Below are 23,553 nucleotides of genomic sequence, written 5' to 3'. Positions count from 1 at the left end.
TGCAAATCGCTGAATATTCACTAAACATTTCATGTGAAATAAATGTACTTTACCAAATGTACAATCCTGCTGTTTACTTTTAAACCACAGTTTCATATTCCGAATTGTGGCGCACTTTGTTTTTAAGCTGATCTAAAACCCTCTGTACCGCAAAGGAACATCGCGTGGCTCAACATGAACTTTTGCGGATCGACAACAAAGACAAATGCAAATCACTGAATATTCTCTAAACATTTGATGTCAAATAAATGTACTTTACAAAATTTACAATCTTGCTGTTTGCTTTTAAATCACAGTTTCATATTCCGAATTTTGGCGTGCTGTGTTGTGACATAATGTGTGTTGTCTTCCGGGTTCTGTGTAAAGTTGCGTAGGACTGGAGACGACTGGGCGCGTTTGATGACGCACCCTGTCACGTCACGGAGAGAGGCGGGGAATATGAATGCTTTCATAATGTCAGGCTTAGGGGTGGGAGATATGATTTAGTGTCGCAAAAGCAAGTCAGCCAGGTCAATAGCGCCAGTCATAGGATTATCACATAATGTCGGCGCACACCAGCCTGATTTATCATTTCTTTAGTGGACAAAAAGTCGGGTGAGGCCCATAGGAAATTGTACTATCAGCGGACAAAAGGAGGGGTCACTTTCAACCTGACAACGAACAATACAAACAACGTTCTCAGAACACCCCCATTTTGTGTAATTGCAACCATTTCGGGACACCGCGAGTGTTCTTAGAACACATTCAACTTGACAGATTACAATACGGACAGCGTCCTCAGGACACCCCCAGTTTGTGTATTTACGAACATTTAAATGCACCGCGAGTGTTTTTAGCTCAATTTTACCTTCCTTGCGAACAAAAAGGACACATACTCTGTCCTCTGAACACCCCACCATTTAGTTTATTTACAAAATGTCAGAACAGCCGTGTTCTCCGCGGACAAATCGAACACAACAAAAGCGTATAGCACATAAAAAAAAAAACATTGAACCTATCTCATACTCCCCCACCCTCCCCAAACACTCTTACACACCAACACACTCCACTAAATACAATTTTTAATCCAAGTTTCACCGCGCTGTATGTGGTCGACGGCGAATACAAGATGGCGGGCGCGACAGACAATCTGACGCGCATCACGCCCCACGCCACCCAATCAGCGAACACGTCGTATGTCCGCGGACATGACGCAAGCCCATGGGCCAATCGGGGTGCTGTCCGCGGAGCGAACAGGGAAGTCCGTCCGCGAAGCGAACACAGATATCACTAATGTTTTTGCCTTACATTTTGCTCATTTTTTTAAAAACTACTGGACGGATATACACCAAATTTGCAAAAGCACACTTTCTGGACCAAGCCGCCGCTCCTGCCGCAAATTTGGTGTAAATCCGTCCAGCGGTTTGGGCTGTAGCCGTGCGCAAAGTTTTTGCCCATTATGTTGATAGGAAAAAACAAAAGTTTTGGGGCCCCGCCTATAACTTTGCCCCCCATGGACCAAACCTCTCCAAACTTTGCAAATAAATTCAGACTGGGCCATATACTTTTTTTGCAAAGTTTGGTGAGGATTCGTCCAGAGGGAGCGAAGTTATAAGCCACCCAAAAAGTGCTCTTCCTATGGAAACACCAACTTAACCATAACTACATGGACGCTGCTGCATCCATGTAATTACTTCCCCAGGATAAAATCAAGGGACCACCTTTCAAGTTACTTTATTTGAAAAAAATACAATGTTAATTCCTAATATAGCATGCTTCTTGTCCCAAAATTGTGGGTCGGGATTGGGTACCACCAGGAGCTGTTAAATTAGAAATAACCACTGCGACGAACAATTATAATGAAGCAACATATCTTAACAAGACTACACCAGCCATATTCAAACAATATTACCCCTATTAACTTCCCTCAACCAAGGACAGGAGGGGAAATGTTGCATCCCCCCTTGTATCATTCCTTTCCCACTTATGCGCTGCGGCACAGAACGTTTGTGCATGCGGCGAAGGACTTGGCGAGCAGAGACTTTGGGCCCGATTCACGGAAGCGTGTTATAATGGCACAAACCCATAGGAAAACGTTCTGTGAATCAGGCCCTTTGGCGGGAAGAATTAGGGCAACAGGGCAGCACTTTGCACCCTGCCAGTGATCTATGGAGCTTCTGGCTCCAGCAAACACAGCCCATCTCCATTGTTACTTGCGGTCCCGCTGCCGCCTCCTCTCAGCCTGCGTTTGCTCGTCGTTTATCACCACACGTATTGTCACCTCTTGTCACGAGCTTCCCAAATTTAGAACCAGAAACACCTACTGCATCTTTTTTGAAAAAAAAGTGTGGCTTCTCCACCCGCGGACTTTTTAATAAATATTCATGGCGGAAAGAGAAGGCCCATAACGTGTGCAAAAAAAACCCACCGTATTTGCATTATCCGTGTTGTACTTCTTTCATGGAATAACGAGTTCGAGCGCATTTAGGCTGGCAGCACTGGATGAGGTGGGAGTGACAGGTGCTCCCACTGCCTTTTTAGGGGGATGAATAGACACTACTGTGTGAAGACAGCGTGATAGTGCAAATATTGCCTCCCTCAGAATGCCCAGCTTCAGGTGGGGGCGCCGAGCCAGAGGGGAGGCGGAGTAGGCCGCAGGCGGAAGTGACTGTGCTGTCAGTGGCTGCTCATCCCAGCGCTTTGTGTATGCATGTGGGTCTGTGTGTGTGTGTGTGTGTGTGTGCGCGCGCGTTGAGTCTGACTCGGGTGCCGCACTCCCCCCTGCTCCTCCTCCTCCTCTCCCAGAGGATAAAAAAAAAAAAACATGGCAGCGGTGGCGGCGGCAGCCACTCGGAAACAGCTGTCAGCCGGGAGCGGGCACAGTCTCCGCGGCTGAACCGTGATTCCACCATGAGCTGCGAGGGAGCCCGCCGACACGAGAGCCGAGGCCGCAGCGTTACGCGAGCGAGGAGCGGGAGCTCCACCACCACCCCGCGGAGGCCCGCGCAGCAGTGCGCGCAGCAGCCGCTCTGATTCCCGCAGACTGCGCCCACCTGGCAGCCACCCCCGGGACCGCCGCTGCCCGCCCAGAGGCGACAGCCCTGCCACACGAGGGATAGGACTCGACCCGTTCTCCTGCCAAAATGAGGTGAGTGCCCGTGCCACGGGGGCAGCTGGCAGCCAGTGCATGGGCTCCACAGGCAGGTTGCGTGCCAGTGCGCCGCAACCCAACAGGTTCCAATGCCGAGCGCTGTCACAGGGCTTCATGGGCAGGGTGGGCGCCTCCTTCTGCAGTGTCACGGCTGTGTCTGCTGCACATGTGTACCCATCACCCAAATAGACATGTGCATACATCCGGGCACCAGGATGCGGAAAGATGCAGAGATGTGATGATAGCAGGCTTGCTCCATTTGACATGTGTGCCCCGACGCTTTGTTGGTGCCAGCCGACTAACCTGAACTGTAAATTCCATGCCCGCTCTGCCGCGACTGTTGCTTGCATCTGCCCTGCCCTGTGCCACTTGCCACCCGTCCCCAGTGCAATAAGAAAAAAACAAAGCGCACGGATATGTGTTATGGCAGTGCTGTGGGCGCCCGCTGCTGTCACTGTGTGATGTTGCGGGTCTCCGTGCTTTGTGCGAATGATGTGACCGGGCAGGTGCCTCGGGACGGAGGCAGTCTTTCCCTGGAAGCGGGGGCAAGGGCACAGAAACACGAGCCCGGCTGGCTGGCACCGGAGCCGTGAGCTTGGGCCGCCCGGTGTCTGCCTGGGCTCTGGGTGTGAAGGCACATGTCAGCCCCGGTGACAGGCCATTTATTTATGAGTCCCTCATCATCACTTCCTCGTAAAAGGGGCGCCTCCTCGTCACATTTATTGCATTGTACAGGCCGGGGTCCTATTTAGCGCAGCTGGCCTCTCTTTTTAAAAAAAAAAAAAAAAAGGACCTCCCTGTCTTGGGTATCAGCTGTACCGGGATTTTGAAGGGGGGGGGGGTGGCCACTGAGTGCAGAGGGGGTGGGGCAGCTCGTGTCGGCCCAACAGGGGTCGGGGATGACGTATGCAGCCAGGCGGCTCGAGCGACACATCAGTGCCATGTGATGGATTATACCAGCAGGGGCAGGGTTTATTGGGGCAGGCCGGCCAGCGACTGCACTTTGGCAAAGCAACATAAGAGTCTACTTACCGCTGCCGTCGTGTTGGCATTGCAACAGCGCCCATACGCCCCAAACATGTCAGCTGTTGACACTAATACATAATAATAATAATTTAGCATGTATACAGCGCCCTGCACAGATGTCAAAGCGAGCGCTCTACTCTCTGTGCTATCGGACCCGCACAATGATTATAAATCCCAAGTCATTAAGCACCTAATTATTATCCTTATTATTTGATGAACATGCGGTTGTTGTATAGTGCTTCCAAGCGCTGTAGCACCAGGTGTTCCTACCATCCGATTGAATTGCACTCTGAACGATGAAGGGCTGAGTCGGCCCTGCCTGGTTTCTAATCTGCGAAGTTTAGGCTGCTCAAGAAGGATATTGCACAGTGCCCGTTGTACGTGAGGTTTACAGACAGTGGCATTGGGGTGGAGCCTTGTAGCAGCAGTGCTGGGCATGGGACTATTTGTGGAAAAGGCGTACACGCTGTAGAGCGTTATTGGACTGGCAGTGTGCCCTGGACGGGGGTACGGTTGGCGGAAAAAACAAACACCCCTCTGACACCCTAAATAACCAGCGAGGCACTGCTGGGACGCTGCTGCACTGGTAGTTTAGGGTGTTCACTAATGAACTCCACTAGCAGTTACAAGCAGGTTCTGCAGATACTCGCCCTGCTATCGTCTTTAGCACTGACTGGGCATGCAGGGGGACGCTCATGCTACGCGAGTCCAATGGCACCGAGAGGGCACTTCTGGAGGAAGCTCACACTGCAGGAGTCCAATGGCAGTGAGAGGGTACATCTGGAGGAAACTCACTCTGCTGGTCTCCGATGGCACTGAGAGTGTACTTCTGGAGGAAGCTCACACTGCTGGAGTCCAATGGCAGTGAGAGGGTACATCTGGAGGAAGCTCACACTGCTGGTGTTCGATGGCAATGAGAGTGCACTTCTGGAGGAAGCTCACACTGCAGGAGTCTGATTGCACCGAGAGTGCACTTCTGGAGGAAGCTCACACTGCAGGAGTCTGATGGCACTGAGAGAGTAATTCTGGAGGACGCTCACACTGCAGGAGTCTGATGGCACTGAGAGGGTACTTCTGGAGGAAGCCCACACCGCAGGAACACCATAGCGCTGTTCTTCTAGAGAAGCTGACACTGCTGCAGTCCAATGGCATTCAGAGTGTACTTCTGCAAAAACCGCACACTTTTCCATAGCATGGCCAGTGCAGAGCTGGAGAGGCCTCCCCAGCCATTGCCCTATAGCACTCACAGAAGACCATGCTGACACCAGCAGAGCCCTGCTACATGCAGAATGCAATGCTGGGGTTCTATAACATGGGAAGGGCCCTGCTGGAGGAACCTCACACTGCTAGAGTACCATAGCATCGCCAGGGCAAAGCTGGCCAGCCCTCCCCAGCCACTGCCCTATAGCACTCACAGCAGCCATGCTGACACCAGCAGAGCCCTGCTACATGCAGAATGCAATGCCGAGGTACTATAACATGGGAAGGGCCCTGCTGGAGGAACCTCACACTGCTTGAGTTCCATAGCATTGCCAGGGCAGAGCTGGAGAGGCCTCCCCAGCCATTGCCCTATAGCACTCACAGAAGACCATGCTGACACCAGCAGAGCCCTGCTGCATGCAGAAGGCAATGCTGGGGTTCTATAACATGGGAAGGGCCCTGCTGGAGGAACCTCACACTGCTAGAGTACCATAGCATCGCCAGGGCAAAGCTGGCCAGCCCTCCCCAGCCACTGCCCTATAGCACTCACAGCAGCCATGCTGACACCAGCAGAGCCCTGCTACATGCAGAAGGCAATGCTGGGATCATGGGAAGGGCACTGCTGGAGGAACCTCACACTGCTAGAGTTCCATAGCATGGACAGGGCAGAGCTGGAGAGGCCTCCCCAGCCACTGCCCTATAGCACTCACAGCAGCCATGCTGACGCCAGCAGCCCTGCTACATGCAGAAGGCAATGCCGGGGCCCTATAACATGGGAAGGGCACTGCTGGAGGAACCTCACACTGCTAGAGTACCATAGCATCGCCAGGGCAAAGCTGGCCAGCCCTCCCCAGCCACTGCCCTATAGCACTCACAGCAGCCATGCTGACACCAGCAGAGCCCTGCTACATGCAGAAGGCAATGCTGGGATCATGGGAAGGGCACTGCTGGAGGAACCTCACACTGCTAGAGTTCCATAGCATGGACAGGGCAGAGCTGGAGAGGCCTCCCCAGCCACTGCCCTATAGCACTCACAGCAGCCATGCTGACGCCAGCAGCCCTGCTACATGCAGAAGGCAATGCTGGGGTCCTATAACATGGGAAGGGCACTGCTGGAGGAACCTCAAACTGCTAGAGTTCCATAGCATCACCAGGGCAAAGCTGGCCAGCCCTCCCCAGCCACTGCCCTATAGCACTCACAGCAGCCATGCTGACACCAGCAGAGCCCTGCTACATGCAGAAGGCAATGCTGGGATCCTATGACATGGGAAGGGCCCTGCTGGAGGAACCTCACACTGCTAGAGTTCCATAGCATCACCAGGGCAAAGCTGGCCAGCCCTCCCCAGCCACTGCCCTATAGCACTCACAGCAGCCATGCTGACACCAGCAGAGCCCTGCTACATGCAGAAGGCAATGCTGGGATCCTATGACATGGGAAGGGCACTGCTGGAGGAACCTCACACTGCTAGAGTTCCATAGCATCACCAGGGCAAAGCTGGCCAGCCCTCCCCAGCCACTGCCCTATAGCACTCACAGCAGCCATGCTGACACCAGCAGAGCCCTGCTACATGCAGAAGGCAATGCTGGGATCCTATGACATGGGAAGGGCACTGCTGGAGGAACCTCACACTGCTAGAGTTCCATAGCATGGACAGGGCAGAGCTGGAGAGGCCTCCCCAGCCACTGCCCTATAGCACTCACAGCAGCCATGCTGACACCAGCAGAGCCCTGCTACATGCAGAAGGCAATGCTGGGATCCTATGACATGGGAAGGGCACTGCTGGAGGAACCTCACACTGCTAGAGTTCCATAGCATCACCAGGGCAAAGCTGGCCAGCCCTCCCCAGCCACTGCCCTATAGCACTCACAGCAGCCATGCTGACACCAGCAGAGCCCTGCTACGTGCAGAAGGCAATGGTGGGGTACTATAACTTGGTAAGGGCACTGCTGGTGGAACCACACACTGCTAGAGTACCACAGCACACCAGGGCAGAGCTGGGGAGGCCTCCCCAGCCACTGCCCTATAGCACTCACAGCAGCCACGCTGACACCAGCAGAGCCCTGCTACGTGCAGAAGGCAATGGTGGGGTACTATAACCTGGTAAGGGCACTGCTGGTGGAACCACACACTGCTAGAGTACCATAGCATCACCAGGGCAGAGCTGGAGAGGCCTCCCCAGCCATTGCCCTATAGCACTCACAGTAGACCATGCTGACAGCAGAAGAGCCCTGCTACATGCAGAATGCAATGCTGGGGTTCTATAACATGGGAAGGGCCCTGCTGGAGGAACCTCACACTGCTAGATTTCTTGAGCATCACCAGGGCAAAGCTGGCCAGCCCTCCCCAGCCACTGCCCTATAGCACTCACGGCAGCCATGCTGACACCAGCAGAGCCCTGCTACATGCAGAATGCAATGCCGAGGTACTATAACATGGGAAGGGCACTGCTGGAGGAACCTCACACTGCTTGAGTTCCATTGCATTGCCAGGGCAGAGCTGGAGAGGCCTCCCCAGCCATTGCCCTATAGCCCTCCCAGCAGACCATGCCGACACCAGCAGAGCCCTGCTACATGCAGAAGGCAATGCTGGGGTCCTATAACATGGGAAGGGCCCTGCTGGAGGAACCTCACACTGCTAGAGTTACATAGCATGGACAGGGCAGAGCTGGAGAGGACTCCGCAGCCACTGCCCTATAGCACTCCCAGCAGACCATGCTGACACCAGCAGAGCCCTGCTACATGCAGAAGGCAATGCTGGGGTCCTATAACATGGGAAGGGCCCTACTGGAGGAACCTCACACTGCTAGATTTCTTGAGCATCACCAGGGCAAAGCTGGCCAGCCCTCCCCAGCCACTGCCCTATAGCACTCACGGCAGCCATGCTGACACCAGCAGAGCCCTGCTACATGCAGAATGCAATGCCGAGGTACTATAACATGGGAAGGGCACTGCTGGAGGAACCTCACACTGCTTGAGTTCCATTGCATTGCCAGGGCAGAGCTGGAGAGGCCTCCCCAGCCATTGCCCTATAGCACTCCCAGCAGACCATGCTGACACCAGCAGAGCCCTGCTACATGCAGAAGGCAATGCTGGGGTCCTATAACATGGGAAGGGCCCTGCTGGAGGAACCTCACACTGCTAGAGTTACATAGCATGGACAGGGCAGAGCTCAGAGGCTACCCAGCCACTGCCCTATAGCACTCACAGCAGCCACGCTGACACCAGAAGCCCTGCTACATTCAGAAGGCAATGCAGGGGCCCTATAACATGGGAATGCACTGCTGGAGGAACCTCACACTGCTAGAGTTCCATAGCATGGACAGGGCAGAGCAGGAGAGGGCTCCCCCGCCCCTGCCCTATAGCACTCCCAGCAGCCATGCTGCCGCCAGCAGCCCTGCTACATTCAGAAGGCAATGCTGGGGCCCTATAACATGGGAATGCACTGCTGGAGGAACCTCACACTGCTAGAGTTCCATAGCATGGACAGGGCAGAGCAGGAGAGGGCTCCCTCGCCACTGCCCTATAGCACTCCCAGCAGACCATGCTGACACCAGCAGAGCCCTGCTACGTGCAGAAGGCAACGGTGGGGTACTATAACCTGGTAAGGGCACTGCTGGTGGAACCTCACACTGCTAGAGTACCATAGCATCACCCGGGCAGAGCTGGGGAGGCCTCCCCAGCAACTGCCCTATAGCACTCACAGCAGCCATGCTGACACCAGCAGAGCCCTGCTACATGCAGAAGGCAATGCTGGGGTTCTATAACATGGGAAGGGCCCTGTTGGAGGAACCTCAGACTACTAGAGTACCATAGCATCGCCAGGGCAGAGCTGGAGAGGACTCCCCAGCCACTGCCCTATAGCCCTCCCAGCAGACCATGCTGACACCAGCAGAGCCCTGCTACATGCAGAAGGCAATGCTGGGGTCCTATAACATGGGAAGGGCCCTGCTGGAGGAACCTCACACTGCTAGAGTTCCATAGCATCACCAGGGCAAAGCTGGCCCGCCCTCCCCAGCCACTGCCCTATAGCACTCACAGCAGCCATGCTGACACCAGCAGAGCCCTGCTACATGCAGAAGGCAATGCTGGGGTTCTATAACATGGGAAGGGCACTGCTGGAGGAACCTCACACTGCTTGAGTTCCATAGCATTGCCAGGGCAGAGCTGGAGAGGCCTCCCCAGCCATTGCCCTATAGCACTCCCAGCAGCCATGCTGACACCAGCAGAGCCCTGCTACATGCAGAAGGCAATGCTGGGGTTCTATAACATGGGAAGGGCACTGCTGGAGGAACCTCACACTGCTTGAGTTCCATAGCATTGCCAGGGCAGAGCTGGAGAGGACTCCCCAGCCACTGCCCTATAGCACTCACAGTAGACCATGCTGACACTAGCAGAGCCCTGCTACATGCAGAAGGCAATGCTGGGGTCCTATAACATGGGAAGGGCACTGCTGGAGGAACCTCACACTGCTTGAGTTCCATAGCATTGCCAGGGCAGAGCTGGAGAGGCCTCCCCAGCCATTGCCCTATAGCACTCCCAGCAGACCATGCTGACACCAGCAGAGCCCTGCTGCATGCAGAAGGCAATGCTGGGGTCCTATAACATGGGAAGGGCACTGCTGGAGGAACCTCACACTGCTAGAGTACCATAGCATCGCCAGGGCAAAGCTGGAGAGGCCTCCCCAGCCACTGCCCTATAGCACTCACAGTAGACCATGCTGACACCAGAAGAGCCCTGCTACATGCAGACGGCAATGCTGGGGTCCTATAACATGGGAAGGGCACTGCTGGAGGAAACTAGCACCCTTTTGCCTGATATGGCATTGATAGAAGTTGTTCCCACAGCTGGGGTCATTTTGAACTGACAGGGAACAGCGGGGGCTCTTGCAATGCTACTGTATTGCTAAGAATGCTTGCACCGCTAGACCCCTAAAACCTTGCATGTGTACTTTTTGGGGTGAAACTAACACTGCGGGGGTGTTCTAGCACTGGTAAGGCACTGCTGGAAGTGTTTAGCCCCCATCTATGCCCAGTCACCCACCAAACATTGTAGTATCATTTATTTTAAACATCTGCTTGTAGTGGACCCTGTCGCAAGAATTGACATTGCCACGAGGGAGATATGAGACATCCTCCCTGCGATAAGAAGCATATTAAGGTTTTCTATACATTTGCATTATCATTTTATATACAAAGTCATCCAAATCCCCATCATGCCATATCTACTGCTATGGCTGGACCCTTTTTGCAATGGCGCAGACGGGCCAAAAAACGCTGGTGTGGAAGGTTGCCCAGAGCAGTGCCAGTGGTTCAGATTTATTCAAAACCTTCCACCCATCACCTTTTTGGTTTCAGTTTGTCTCCCTATGTGAGAGAGCGTATGCCCAGACATGGGTCGCTTGCTCGCTGAGCCATAGGGAACGAAGCTGCACTTCGCTGAGGAGGCTCAGTAAGGCTGAAACATGTCAGTGGTTGCTTATGTTTCTGTGCAGAGGGGAACTGGCCTAGCAGTGTGGGCTGGGTTCCTCCCATTGGTGGCAGTACCCGACTGGTTTGCATATGGCTGTACCCCTTTTTGCAATTGCGCAGACAGACTTAAAAACTGTGGTGTGGAAGGTTGCCCAGAGCAGTGCCAGTGGTTCAGATTAATTCAAAACCTTTCACCCATCACTTTATTGGTTTTAGCCACGTCCTTGTGCCACCAGCTCTAACTGCATGTGTCTCTCTGCCACATTTCATCTTACCACAGTGACGTTGTTAACTATGCAAGAGTGAGTCTTTCTGTTTAGTGGAAACTTAAAATAATTCCTTCTAAGCAATGATGCTGTTATCAGATAAGACAAATATGCCACGATGATGTAAAGTGATTTGCCCAGGATCGCGCTGTTTCCTCAACTGGGTGAAGACAGGATTTGATGCCAGGTTTCCTGGTGGTACAGTTTACAGTTTAGGCATGTATATAATTCTATATGGTGCAATGTTCTATATAAGGATGGCAAACCACTGTGTTTATGTTAACATCTGTGCACGCTGTTGCTTTAAGATTAATATCTATTTGAGAAGTTAACGCACCTGGCTATAAGAGCATACTTCCACACATCATGTAGTGACTGACTAGTGTGGGGTGCGCAGTTATGTATTGTCATTTAAAATGGTATTTTAAAGTGCCCTTTTGCCATTTTGGAGGCCTTGCTGCACGTGGTACTTTAGGAAGAGGGGATGGGGATGTTAGTGGGATATTGAAAGGGGTTCCATGCAAAATCTGATGTCTTGATGGGTTCAAGCCAAAGTACCCGAATCCTGAGTATTTGATGGTTCCACGGGTACGGCAGAAGCCCCCGGGCACAATACCCGAGGCATGACTCCACTACAAACCTAGATCGGCTGATGGTGCAGGGTTGTGCACTAGAGCCCAAGGAGGCAGCTTTGCGATCGCCCCTTTAGTGATGGTGTGGCGACCAGAGGTAGCGGAAGTGACCTCACATGACCCTTGACCTCTGATGACATCACAGGTAGTGATGTCATTTGATCCCAGCCCAAAGTGACATCATGGGAAGTGATGGAACAAGATGGTTTACCCCTTGACAAAACAGGAAGTGGTCATACATAGCATTGTTTCTAAGTAGACCATGAAAGATATGGTTCCAATATCACTGTACCGTGATATGCATTTCATACAAGAATGGATCACCATATCTATCAGCAGAAAAAAACATGCTATAACTGCAAATTGCGAAAAGCAAAATACATAGTCCGGAATGGATGCTTATTCTGCTCTAAATGCTTTTTGGAGGATTATGTCTGCATTGTGAATTTGAGGTGTTTAAGAACAGACTAAATCAGTGACCCGCCCCCTGAAGTGTGCCTGAAATAATCCTTGAATTAGTCCAGCAATTATTGTTTAGAATTCCAGAAAGACAAATTATGTGTTATTCCTTTCTTTTTTGTTTAGGGTCACTGCTCAAATTGTTACACTTGTGGAACCCCCTGTTTCATTTAAAAAGGCTGAACAAGAAAGGCAACCACTCTAGAAACAAAGAGACCATTGGCATTTGCCACAGCTCAGGAGCTACAATTTGTAAAAATAAGAAATGTTTAAAAAATGTTTTTTTTGTAGGGGTAGCAAGAGAGAACTCAGGGGTCGCAAGTGCGACCCCTGGGGACCCCTAAATGACGGTGACCGATGCGGATCAGCACGTAGTGTGCAGTCGATGTGGTGAAAGTTGGAAGGATCATTTAGAGGTGAGGGCAATTTTTTCGTCACGCAATAGATGTACACGTCATGGTGATCGTTGGATGTGGTAAAGGTCTATTTAACGAAGATCCCAAGGGATCCCACCAGAATCGGTCAATTCTCCACTAGACCTTTGTTGATGAGTTGCGGTCGGGTTCGCGGTATGTGAGTATTACATTTGACAGGAGGCCCCCCCATGCAGAAATAACTGTGGGATGGATTCTTTGCTTGCACTTTTTATGCGGGCGGTCGCATGCTGGTGTTAGTGGAATAACCAGGTTTTGAGCTGTTTTTGAAGGTCAGCTGGTCCTCCTCTGTGAAAAGGTGTTGGCGCTGAGAGTTCCAGAGTTTGGTTGAACGGTCGGAGAAGTAAGATCCTTGGTGGTGTCACTAGGGCATCGTTGCTGCACCAGAGCACTCTTCGTGACTTTTCTTTGTCATAGATACTGCGCCCCTGTTATAGAGGGCGTGGCGGGAAATGCGCAGAGGTTTGCATTGAATATTTCACTTGATCGGGACTCAATGACATATATGGAGGGCTGGGTGGTGTGTTTGTAGCTTTTAAATCTCAGAAGCAGTCTGGTTTCACCTGTCGAGCAGGTAACTCTGAGATCCCAAAGTAAATGCGTTTGGCATAATCTAGTGCTGTTGGTACAAGAGAGATAACTGCGGCATGAAGGTCAGGTGGGCGATGATGTGTCTAATTGTTCAGAGCTGCAAAAAGCAACTCTTTACAATGACTTGAACCTGTGCCTACAGTGTCTGCTTGCTTCCCGTCACAAGTGTGTGTGGTTTCTGGCAGGTGCCAGAGGCACAGGGTTAGTTCCCATTTCTCTGGGCCAAGGGATATTCGTTGGTCTGATGTAAAATTTCTTGGTGTGATCCCAGAGACCATGAGCCTGGTTTTGATTGGCTGAGATTCAGACTTTGTAGTCGTCTGGGAGTCAACATGCGCCACCTATTGGCTGAGAGCTGGTAAGTTTGTTGTAGAACCGTTAGTGAGCATGTAGACGAATTGGGCTCATCTGTGGAGTTGAAGCATGTGAAGCCCAAATTGTTTTTTAAGTTCCAGTAGAGGTGTCATGTAAATGTTGAACAGCGGATGTGAGAGTCTGAATCCCTGGAGCTCTCAGTATCTCAAGTTGTGGGAGCGAGACCAGAAAGGGGCCCATGTGTGTTATTTGGTTTCTTTCAGTAAGTTTTGGTTTGGTTTTATTGGTTTTTTATAACGCGCTTAATACCCGAGTTGGGTTTCTAAGTGCAGATCCGGGATTCAAACCTCTGTTGCTCTGCGTGGTCTTGCTTCCAAGACCAGCACTTTGCCCCTGTGCTATCCTCCGCTCACAGGAACGGGCGAATGAGGTGATCCAGAGTAGAGTCACTCCCTTTTCCCCCCAATATCCTTGATTCTTTTTAGTAGGATCTTGTGGCTGATATTGACGAGGACAGTGGAAATTTACAACAGGGTAAGTGCATTTGCCATCTGCATTGTTTTTTTAGAATGTCTCATATTAAGCATAGAGTAGATTCTGTTCCTCTCATTGGGCTGATTCAGTGTTTTTTGACTCATGGAGGATGTTGTTGCCAGAACATTTCTGTAGCTGTTGGTATATACTTTTCTCAAGGAGCTTGGCGGTGAACAGCGCATTGGAAAATGGCATGAAATGTACTGAGTTATTGGAGTCAGCAATGAGTTTTTTAGGGGGAGGTTTGTCAAATGCTGCTTTCACAGCATAGGGAGGACCCCCTTTCTCAGTGCAAGCATGAAGGAGGGCTAGCAATGTGGGTGATAGTTAGGGTCACTTACTAGTTTTGCAGTTCTGTAGAAGCTGGGGTCCAGAGGTCTTCTCGGGAAAGCCTGCTGGTATGCAAGGGGACAACGTCCTGGTGGGAGAATGGATGAAAAAGCTGTCGACGTCGGACTAAGTGGTTGCCACTCAGCCGATCCCTTTGTTGGCAATGGTGGGGATGGTCCTTTCCTGTCCAGCTGTTCTTGGATGGAAGTGTTTCGCTATAAACCTCTTGAGATGGCTTTGGTGCCCAGTTGAAGGCAGAGTTATTGAATTTGTAGATGGTTTTGAAGACGGCCCGCTGGCCGCCTTGTGCCGACTCTCTTTTTTCGTGTTGGATTGTCTCTGCTCCGTGGATCTGAGACTGTGAAGGGCCTTTAAGGCCATGCTGTCAAGGGCATTGGTTATCCAGTTATGCAGGTCTTGGGTTCTCATCTGGCTTTCGATTGTGGATTGTAGTTTGGAGGTCTCACGTCTTTCCAGAAGAATCTCCAATTGAATCTCTTTCCAGGGTATGATGAAAGTTCAGAAAGATTTGTTTGATTTTGCAAGAGATGATTGTCCGGTGAAGATGCTAAATGGGATGAAGAAGTGGCCTCCTCAGGGTAAGAGGACTGGGAAGTAGATTAGATGGTGGTGACCTTCTCGTTGCAGATGATGTCATCGAGAGTGATGGACAGCTTTGTGGGTCGGCCCTTTAACCAGTCGTTTGAGGTGGAAGGCATTCCGGTTTGCAGAGAGCAAATGCGTAGCGGTGTTGTCCTTGTTTTCTAGCTCCAGACTGACATCCCCAGTACAGTGAGGTTCTGGCGGTCTACCAAAAGATTAGTAAATGTGTTAGCCAGGTTGGCTGATAAAGATGGGTTGTATAAAGGTGTTCTGTAGATGGGATGTGTAAGAGCTGGAAAAGAGTAGGAAAAGTGATTTGCACTCTGGAATCTATCTAGCGGGTAGAAGTCTTCAACAAATTACTCTGGTACCAAGGAAACCTAGATATCAGGACGCTTGTATTATTAAAAATATGAATAACGTCTGGTGCTGCAAAAAAAGACATCTTTTCCTTATGAAACAAATGTACCGTAAATGCATATAGTTTACCCTCTGTCTCACAAATGATCAATGAACTCTGGACACTGGTGAGAATTTGGGTTCAAAATGCAGATGGCTCTTCACAGTGTGAAGAACCCGAATTGTGTCACTTTTGCACAAAATATGGAACTTTTAACACAAAAGGGTCACTAAAGAGGAGCATGCTGTGGTGACCCATTTCCAATTACTTTGATTTTAGTTTATTTATTACGTCCAAACACGGCAGCCGTACTGTATCTAGGCATGCAACGGATAAGGACAAAGTCAATGATTATTTTTTTAACCGATTGATTAATCGGGAGATATTGAGACACATGTTGATGTACCTCTATACGGTGGACTCGGTGGGCTGTGATTGGTCGGAATCACCTTGTTCATAGAAAACAGAACATGCTGTTTGAGTCCAATCTATAGATCTAAGTTTACTCTTGATGCCGCTCACTATTCCACTATTCCTATAAGAGCTTTACGGTCCTCAAATCAAGAACTCTTGGTGGATCCACCCTCTAAATCCACCCACTGGGGAGAAAGAAGGCTCTCAATAGCTGGTCCTCGGGAGTCGAATGAGCTGCCGGCTCACTTACGGAAAATTGAATCATTGTTCATGTTCAGGAAACAGCTTAAAACATACTTATTTGAGTAAAGTGTAACATGAGTAGCTTTTATTGTATACTATCCATTAATTGCTCAAATCTGCACCTGGATTTGGCTTGCCGCTTGGTTCCTTCAGGATATGCGTAATATAAATCTAAAAATCAAATCCATTCAAGTAGGAATATCTAGATAATGGTTTCATGTATACCCAATGTGTCTGAAGGACAGGACACATGCCGTCCAACCGCTGGAGTTTATGGGGCCACTGTCGTCTCTGGGTTCAATGTTTAACCTTGAGTTAAAGGCTAAAGTGTGTTGAGTTAGTCTCTTCCACATTGTCTTCTATGAAATTTGCAAAGAGCAGTCCATCTAAAATTGTCGTATCTCTTTGTTGGTTGAACCGCATGGGCTCCTTAGCAAAGCTATAAGCATGGTTGGTCAATGTTATTGAATTGAGACACGCCAACGCATGACCGATGATCTGAGTCCGAGATCAGTGGCGATCCATTGCTTTCATGTTGCATTCTTACCTAGAAAAGAGAGCTATTTGGATTAGGTGATGCCGAAGGAATTAAGTCTGTCTTTACGTCAAGTTCAAACTAGGATTCCACCCTGTGACCAATATGGCTGCCAAATGGAAGCATTCCCTCAATTCACTAGGCCTTTGTATGTGGAGGCAAAAAGAGTCAGGAATGCACCTGTTCTGTTTTTATTTCCTTGATATTACATTAGCTTCTTGAAAACGCTATTACTGAGAGCAGCGTTGAGGTCAGTTAAAGATATATTTGATTTATTTTAATCAAAATGTAATAATTCTGTACAGATCGCAGAACCCCCCCCCCCCCCCACACACCCCTGAATCCCCCACCCCACCCAATGGTTGTTTATTGCTTTGTTGAAAAAAATACTGTTTTTTTTACCCTGTAATGTTGTCTCTACCATGCATTTGGTTGTACAGATTATATATTTACTTTATATAGAAAACATTGTTTTATTAAAGGCACCACTTGTAGTTTTTGAAACCTGCGTACCATTGTCATGTACTTGGCCCTTACTTTAATTGGTTACATAACATAAGACCCATTTTCCTTTGGATACTTTTAGGAAAGCATTGTCAATTTCATTTTAACTCAGTAGATTGGTCAATTGAAGTAATGGATCGTATATTACAGATGATTTAGTCTTTTTCAGTTTTTACAATTTTTTGTGTGTATTGCCTTATTGCCTTTTTTTGATGTGTGATGGAATTTAAAAACGACCTACATTCGGTACACACTACATTAAGGAAATGCTGGCTTGCTAAGGGTTAGTGGTGTAAAGTCATTGAATGAATCCTTCTCTTTTGGCAAGGCCACTTCGGACACACACGTAGCCTTTGCAGAAGCTAGACACTTATAAAGGGCTTGGGCCAGGAGATATATTTTATTTCATTTTAATTAAATTTTATTGTTTGAAGCGTGGACCTAGCTCGAGAGCAGCGGAGCGCTGTAGAGAGCGTGGGTAACCAGCATTTGGGCTGGCATCTTTTAACAGTAGCTCAGTAGTGTGAGGTCTGTGCGTCGATATGTGCGTTCATTGGAATTAGTCCTTGGTCAGGTGTTGTTCAAATAGCCATGTTTTGAGAGATTTTCAAAATTGGAGAATTGTGGGGGTATTCCATGCTGACACTGGGATCAGTGTTCCAGGTGGGTGAATGACAAGAGAAGGATTGTTTGCGGGTCCTCTTTGCGGACGAGTTGTGATTCAAGCCGGTTGTTCAATTTGCTGAGCAAGGAGCAGGTGCCACCAGATATGTGGAGCTTAGCTGCCAGGTACACTAGTGTGCTACTTGTGACTGCTTTGTAGATGATACAAGCAGTCTTGAACAGTATCCTGGCTTGGAGCAGAGGCGTTGCGAGGGGGGTTTTGGGGGCTATAGCCTTGGGTATTTGGGTTGTAGCCGCGGATAGAAGCTCAGGAGCTACAACCAAAATGCTAGCTAGCCCTGTGTCCTGCCAGTCCCGACATTAGCTTAGCCCCAGACCTAGCAACACCCCTGGCTTGGAGTGAAAGCCAATGTAGCTCACATAGGATGAGGCTCATTCGGTCACGTTTCTGTGCTCCCGTAATAAAACGTGCTGCAGCATGGTGGACTGCTTTTAGGGGAGCCAAGTGACCAATTGGGAGCCCTGTCAGAAGAGAATTTCCCCCATCAATGTACAAGACCACAACGGCCTGCACTATGGTCCGGAACTCCTGCAGCAAAATTAACGGTTTGATTTTTCGAAGGTAGAGATTCTGAGCTGTATGTTTCTGGAAGGACAGATTGCTGTCAATGGTAAAGCTTAAGGATTTTGCTGAGTCTGAGGGTTGTGGATCAAATCCGTCTAGGCACATATCATTGAGCCATTGTTCGACAAGTTGTTTTTTAGCTGATGGACCGATGAGGACGAATTCAATCTTGGATGGGTTTAATTTGAGGTAGGCAGTCGACATCCAGTCCTGGATAGTGGTTAGGTAATTGCAGAGACGAATGATGTCCTGTGCGTTATTTACTCTCATGTACAAGTGAGTATCATCTGCGTATTGGTGGATGGTATATTGGGATCTTTGAGGAGAGTGACCAGAGGCTCTATGTAAAGGTTAAAAGGGATTGGTGAGAGGATGGAGCCTTGGGAAGACTCCACAGGAGACCTGCGATTGGTTACAATACAACAAGTTCACCTGGAAAGCCTGGTGTCTGCCTGATAGGTCGGAGGTAAACCAATTTATGACAGTGCCAGAGAATCCCCATTCCGTCAGCAAGGAGGGGGAGCGGTGGTCGACGGTGTCGAATGCAGCCGAGAGGTCAAGCGGGACGAGGAGTCATGAGTCACCTTTATGCATGATTTGGAGAGCATCAGCCACCACCCGGATGGTGGCTGTCTCAATGCTACACTTTTGGCTAAACCCTGACTGATAGTAATTTAGAAGGTGGAGTTGTTCAATTTTGGCGAGTAGTCGTGTACCAACCATTTTTTAAAAGATTTTCCCCATAAACGGGAGGTTCGTAATAGGCCTGTATTTGGCCAGGTCGCCTTGATCTAGGGTTGAGTTTTTCAAAAGACGTTGTATGAGACCAGTCTTGAGGATGTCCAGGAATTATCCTTCTGCGAGTGAGGCATTGAGCAACGGGCTCATCAATTGTTTAATGGCAAGGCCAACTCAGCCTTTCATCCTTCTGAAGTTGATAAATGACGACCAATTTCGGTTGGGTGATATTGGATGTAAATATGTGCTCTGTAAAGCGCTTTGGATAAAGGTGCTATATAAATAACACATCATTATCATTAATGATGGAGGCCTGAATTATATCGTCAGAGTAAAAACTAGGTTTGAGGGAGGCATTCATTTTTAGGAGAACCGGGGGAAATAGAGGAGAGACTTCAGTCCAGATGGGCATGGTGCATGCCTGGGTGCAGGGGATGCTAAAACTGTGGGAGGTTAATTTGTTGGTCTCTCGGATTTTGTCTATTTTTTCAATTAAAAAAAATGTGTTGATTCTGTCACATTTGTCCTGAGTTGCTGGTATTTCAGGATTGGGTGAGGGTTTGGTATATAGATCGCTACTTGTAGCCAGGAGGCCCTTTCTCGTCTCTATTTATTTCTATCATAGTACAGTCTTAGGATGACATGTAAGATGATGTTATCTTTGTATTGTGACATGATCAATTGTTTTATTTGTGAATATATAATTGCGATCTTAGGATCTTTTTGTTTCAATTGTGTTGTTTGCAGTTATTGTTTTTATGGTGTTTTGCTATCATACTTTTAACCGATGGATTGTTGTAATGAGTTCCTAGATTTTATGGACACTGCTTTCTGAATACAGCAGCAAAGATGAGGATACCAGAGATGTATTTGGGGTCAGGCCTTCTTGGGACTTTTGGAGGCAGAATTGAAGCACAATCCTGGCAGATCCGAGCAAATCGTACTCTCCAAACTACAATAGTTTCAACCAAAAACTGTCCCTATGAGTCAATGAGTCTCTCTGATACTGCCGAAACTTCTGTTCACTGCCATTGAGCGCTGTTTAGAACATGGGGTGGGTAAGCGGGTTTCCCAAGACCCAGCATTTTTTTTCTTTTTTCTTTTCAAGCATAGGCTACTCCAAACATATCTTTGCATAGACAGGCCGCTGAGATGGGATTCACTTTGCAGTATCCACAAAATCATTGGCAGTGCCCGCAGTAGAGATTCCTTGATCACTATGGCACGCTCTTAAACAGGTGTACAATAAAAAGATGGATGGTGGAATGAAGCCATTCCTTTGAGATGTTGTGTTATCAGGTCGCAGGTCAGCATCAATTGGAGTCATTACAGGTACGGTGGTGAAGGTAAATACAGCGGTATTGCTACAAGTTTTGAATGTCAAGTGGAGAATTTACCTCCAGCATTTAGTTAGAGGAAAATCCTCCACTTCACCGTCAAAAAGTTAATGCTTGTTGTAATTTCCCAAAAATTCCTATGGGGACGAACACTGCCATACCACCACTCGTGATCCTGCGGTAACTCCACTGAGTGGCCGTAATGGTCATCTATTTGAGTTGCAATTCTGCTTATTAACCACCAAATTACTGCCAAGCTCGTAATGATCGCCAACGTCTTTAAATTCTGTGACAAAGGCAAACTGCAGCAATATCCTTTATTTTTTAATTGTGATATTGGTTGTACTATGACAACCTTACACAAACATACACATAAGAATATTACACAATTCATAAAATGTAACACATTCCTACATTACAAAAATATATATCAATCTAAAAATTCATAGTCTCATTTAAAACAGGAATTTAGAAAAACAGCTACATACAAACTATTTCTTCGACTATCATTGACGGCTGTGAATGTCTTTAGAAGCTTAACCACTGCAATTTCCAGGCTTGTTTCTTCCCGATTTGAAGGACGATAAAGAAATTCCATGAAATTAACATATAGGAGATTATGTACACAATGTCCCAGCAATAGCTGTCTGTGAGTTTGTAACTGGACACAGTCCATGAGGATATGCTCATGAATTGCAGGACTCCTTCCGCTTGACAGATGCTGCATGCCCCAGTTTCCTAATTTGGCACAGTAGATCTTACCCGTCGGATCTCCCCTGACGGAAGCAGGTTCAGTCTATATCTTAAAAACTGGGTACTCCGGTAGGCATTTGGACATTTTTCAAGATATGCTGGTATACTACCTAGAGGCTATCCAGAAATTATAAACTTTTATACAATTTAAAAGATCGTTCCATCCTCATGGTCTATGCCCAGTCACATTCAAACTGATTTTTTTTTTAACATGACATGGGTTACGTTACATATTATATCTCCCTGTTCCATTTAACAATGTCCCCTCAAAAATATCGGCATGCAAAATAATCGCCGAAAAATTGCCGTTTTTTGTTGGGACATTATCAGGGGGAACTTGCGGGGGACAACCCTGCAGCCCCCAAACCCTTTTTTATTTTTCAAGGAGAGTGGGGGACACCCCGCAACCCCTGCTGCCCCAATTCCTATATATATGGTCAACTATATAATGTCGCCACAACCTTTTCCCAGTGACATTATATACGGTGACCATATATATATAGGGATATTATTACCTGATACCGACCCCCCACCTCCTGTTCACCCTGTGCTAAGATAACATCCACACAACGTTTGAAGTTAGTTAGGGGGGCATGACACATCCGTATCATTATCTTCGTCAAATCCTCCCATAGCGTCCCCGTAGGCGGATCTAAAAGCTTTTGGTATAAAATCAATATTTTCCCATCAAGAACACGCCACAAGGAAACGAGGCATACCTCAAATCAAAGAGCAACTATAGGTAAGCCATCGGGAAGATTAAGGGACCGTTTCCAAATTCCTGCTTCCACTTTATCCCAGTCTAGCATTCTAGTTATCGGGCCAGTTTCCATGCCATATAATACAACGGGAACAACCTTCATTTTTTAGAAATCGATCTTCGGAATGATCGTAAATCGACGGAACTCCCTACAAATTCTTTTCATATGTGAGGAAAGCTGTCTGATGTTATCTGTTACATGGGCAAATGATTGACCTTCACTTGGGGTGAAAACCCAAGTAACTGATCCTTGACACTGGCTCCGGTGCTTGGCTGCCCACCTTCCACGAGAAATCCATCTTTTTCTGGCTATTTTTTATGCAGCGGATAACATTTGTCTGTTTCACATTAATCAGTAACTGCAGACCTATCTGAGTTTTAGCAAATAAAATTACGTCATCGGCGTACGTACGGTACGTCACAGACAACGTAGAATTATGCAGTGGTGCTAAGCCGACCTGGCTGCAGAAATTTCATCAGCATTAAATCAATGTGGTAGTACATATGAGATTCCACTGATTGCACACCCCTTAACTGAAACATTGATTTGAATAGAATAGTTTGAGATGCACCCTTTGAATCCACAAAGTGCTTTTGAGGCCTTAAAATGTTTTCTCTTTAATTTTGAATGTGTGTAGTACAGTAAACGCGTTGTTAACCAGCACCTTATTAACCGGAACGCTCCGTTAACCTGCACCTCCTTTGTCGGTAAGGGTAATGGTCCTGTTTAGAGGATACAGGCCAGGAAGCTTGGTTCTTCTGCCATTTTGTTTGGCTCGCCAGCTCTGACAGCCTAAATTCGGTTAACCAACATTTTCAATTATCCGGTACCATAAGATTCCCAATAGTGCCTGATAAACAAGGTATTGCGCTATCTTTGTTCAAAACATTGCTTGATAAAAGAAAAGTTTGAAATACGGATAAGTAGAGCAGGCTAAGATCTAATTTGCCAGGAGCGTCTTATGCATGGATTGAACTGGAGATAAGGAGTGCAAGAAAGAGAAAAGAGAGTGTCAAGACGTAGAACGTGGAATTGTACCATCGGACAGAAAAAGGTCCGAACACCAAATGTTCGAACCTTTGGTGGCATGCATTGTAGGTAAGTAAAACAAACAAAAAAAATGGAGGCTGCGGGGGAAACCCCTGCAGCTGCCTGTAAAAAAAGAAAAAGAAAAGGACTCTGCGGCGCCAGTTCCCGATCACAGACGTGAAAGGGAACTGGCGCCGCACGGACACAGCGTGAAGGAAAGGTAAGTAGGGTTTGTTTATGTTGGGGGTGTGTTGAGGGTGTGGTTGGGGGTGTGGGTATGTAGTGATTTGCAGTGTTTGTTAAGGAGAATGGTAGGTGATGTGTTTGTGAGGGTGGGCAAAATGTGGGAAGCATATGTGAAAGATGGAGGCACAAAGGATATGGTTTTCAATGACGATAAATTGAGAATTTGGAGCAGTTGGCGGAGGAGAGAGCCGTAGAAGAGGAGGAATAGGAGACATACGTTGCTCAGAGTAGTGTCGAAGGCAAAGGTGGTATTGTGCAGTCCAATTGGAAACCTTTGTATCCAAGCACAAATTCTGAAGGGAATGATTTGTGGATTGTGTACTTTACGAATCATCCTCAGGGTGACGCCTGTAGCC

General features: G+C 48.3%; 1 protein-coding gene across 4 annotated transcripts in view; it reads left to right on the top strand.

The window, feature by feature from the left end:
• Window positions 1-2,782: 2,782 nt before the first annotated feature.
• Window positions 2,783-23,553, top strand: part of EVL (Enah/Vasp-like) — a 965,108-nt gene continuing 944,337 nt past the window's right edge. For 2 of the 4 annotated variants that reach the window (XM_069637816.1, XM_069637808.1), the window contains exon 1: window positions 2,783-3,127. In XM_069637816.1, the coding sequence (XP_069493917.1) occupies window positions 3,123-3,127 (5 nt within the window). In that variant the 5' untranslated portion in view covers window positions 2,783-3,122. The remainder of the gene's footprint in view (window positions 3,128-23,553) is intronic. The other 2 variants (XM_069637813.1, XM_069637797.1) reach the window with 2 other exon arrangements.

Source organism: Ambystoma mexicanum, chromosome 14 (assembly GCF_040938575.1).
Source record: "Ambystoma mexicanum isolate Mex_15411 chromosome 14, UKY_AmexF1_1, whole genome shotgun sequence".
In the NCBI taxonomy this organism is placed as follows: Eukaryota; Metazoa; Chordata; class Amphibia; order Caudata; family Ambystomatidae; genus Ambystoma; species Ambystoma mexicanum.
The sequence above is the reverse complement of the archived record's forward strand: the minus strand, read 5'-3'. Positions and strand labels throughout refer to the sequence as shown.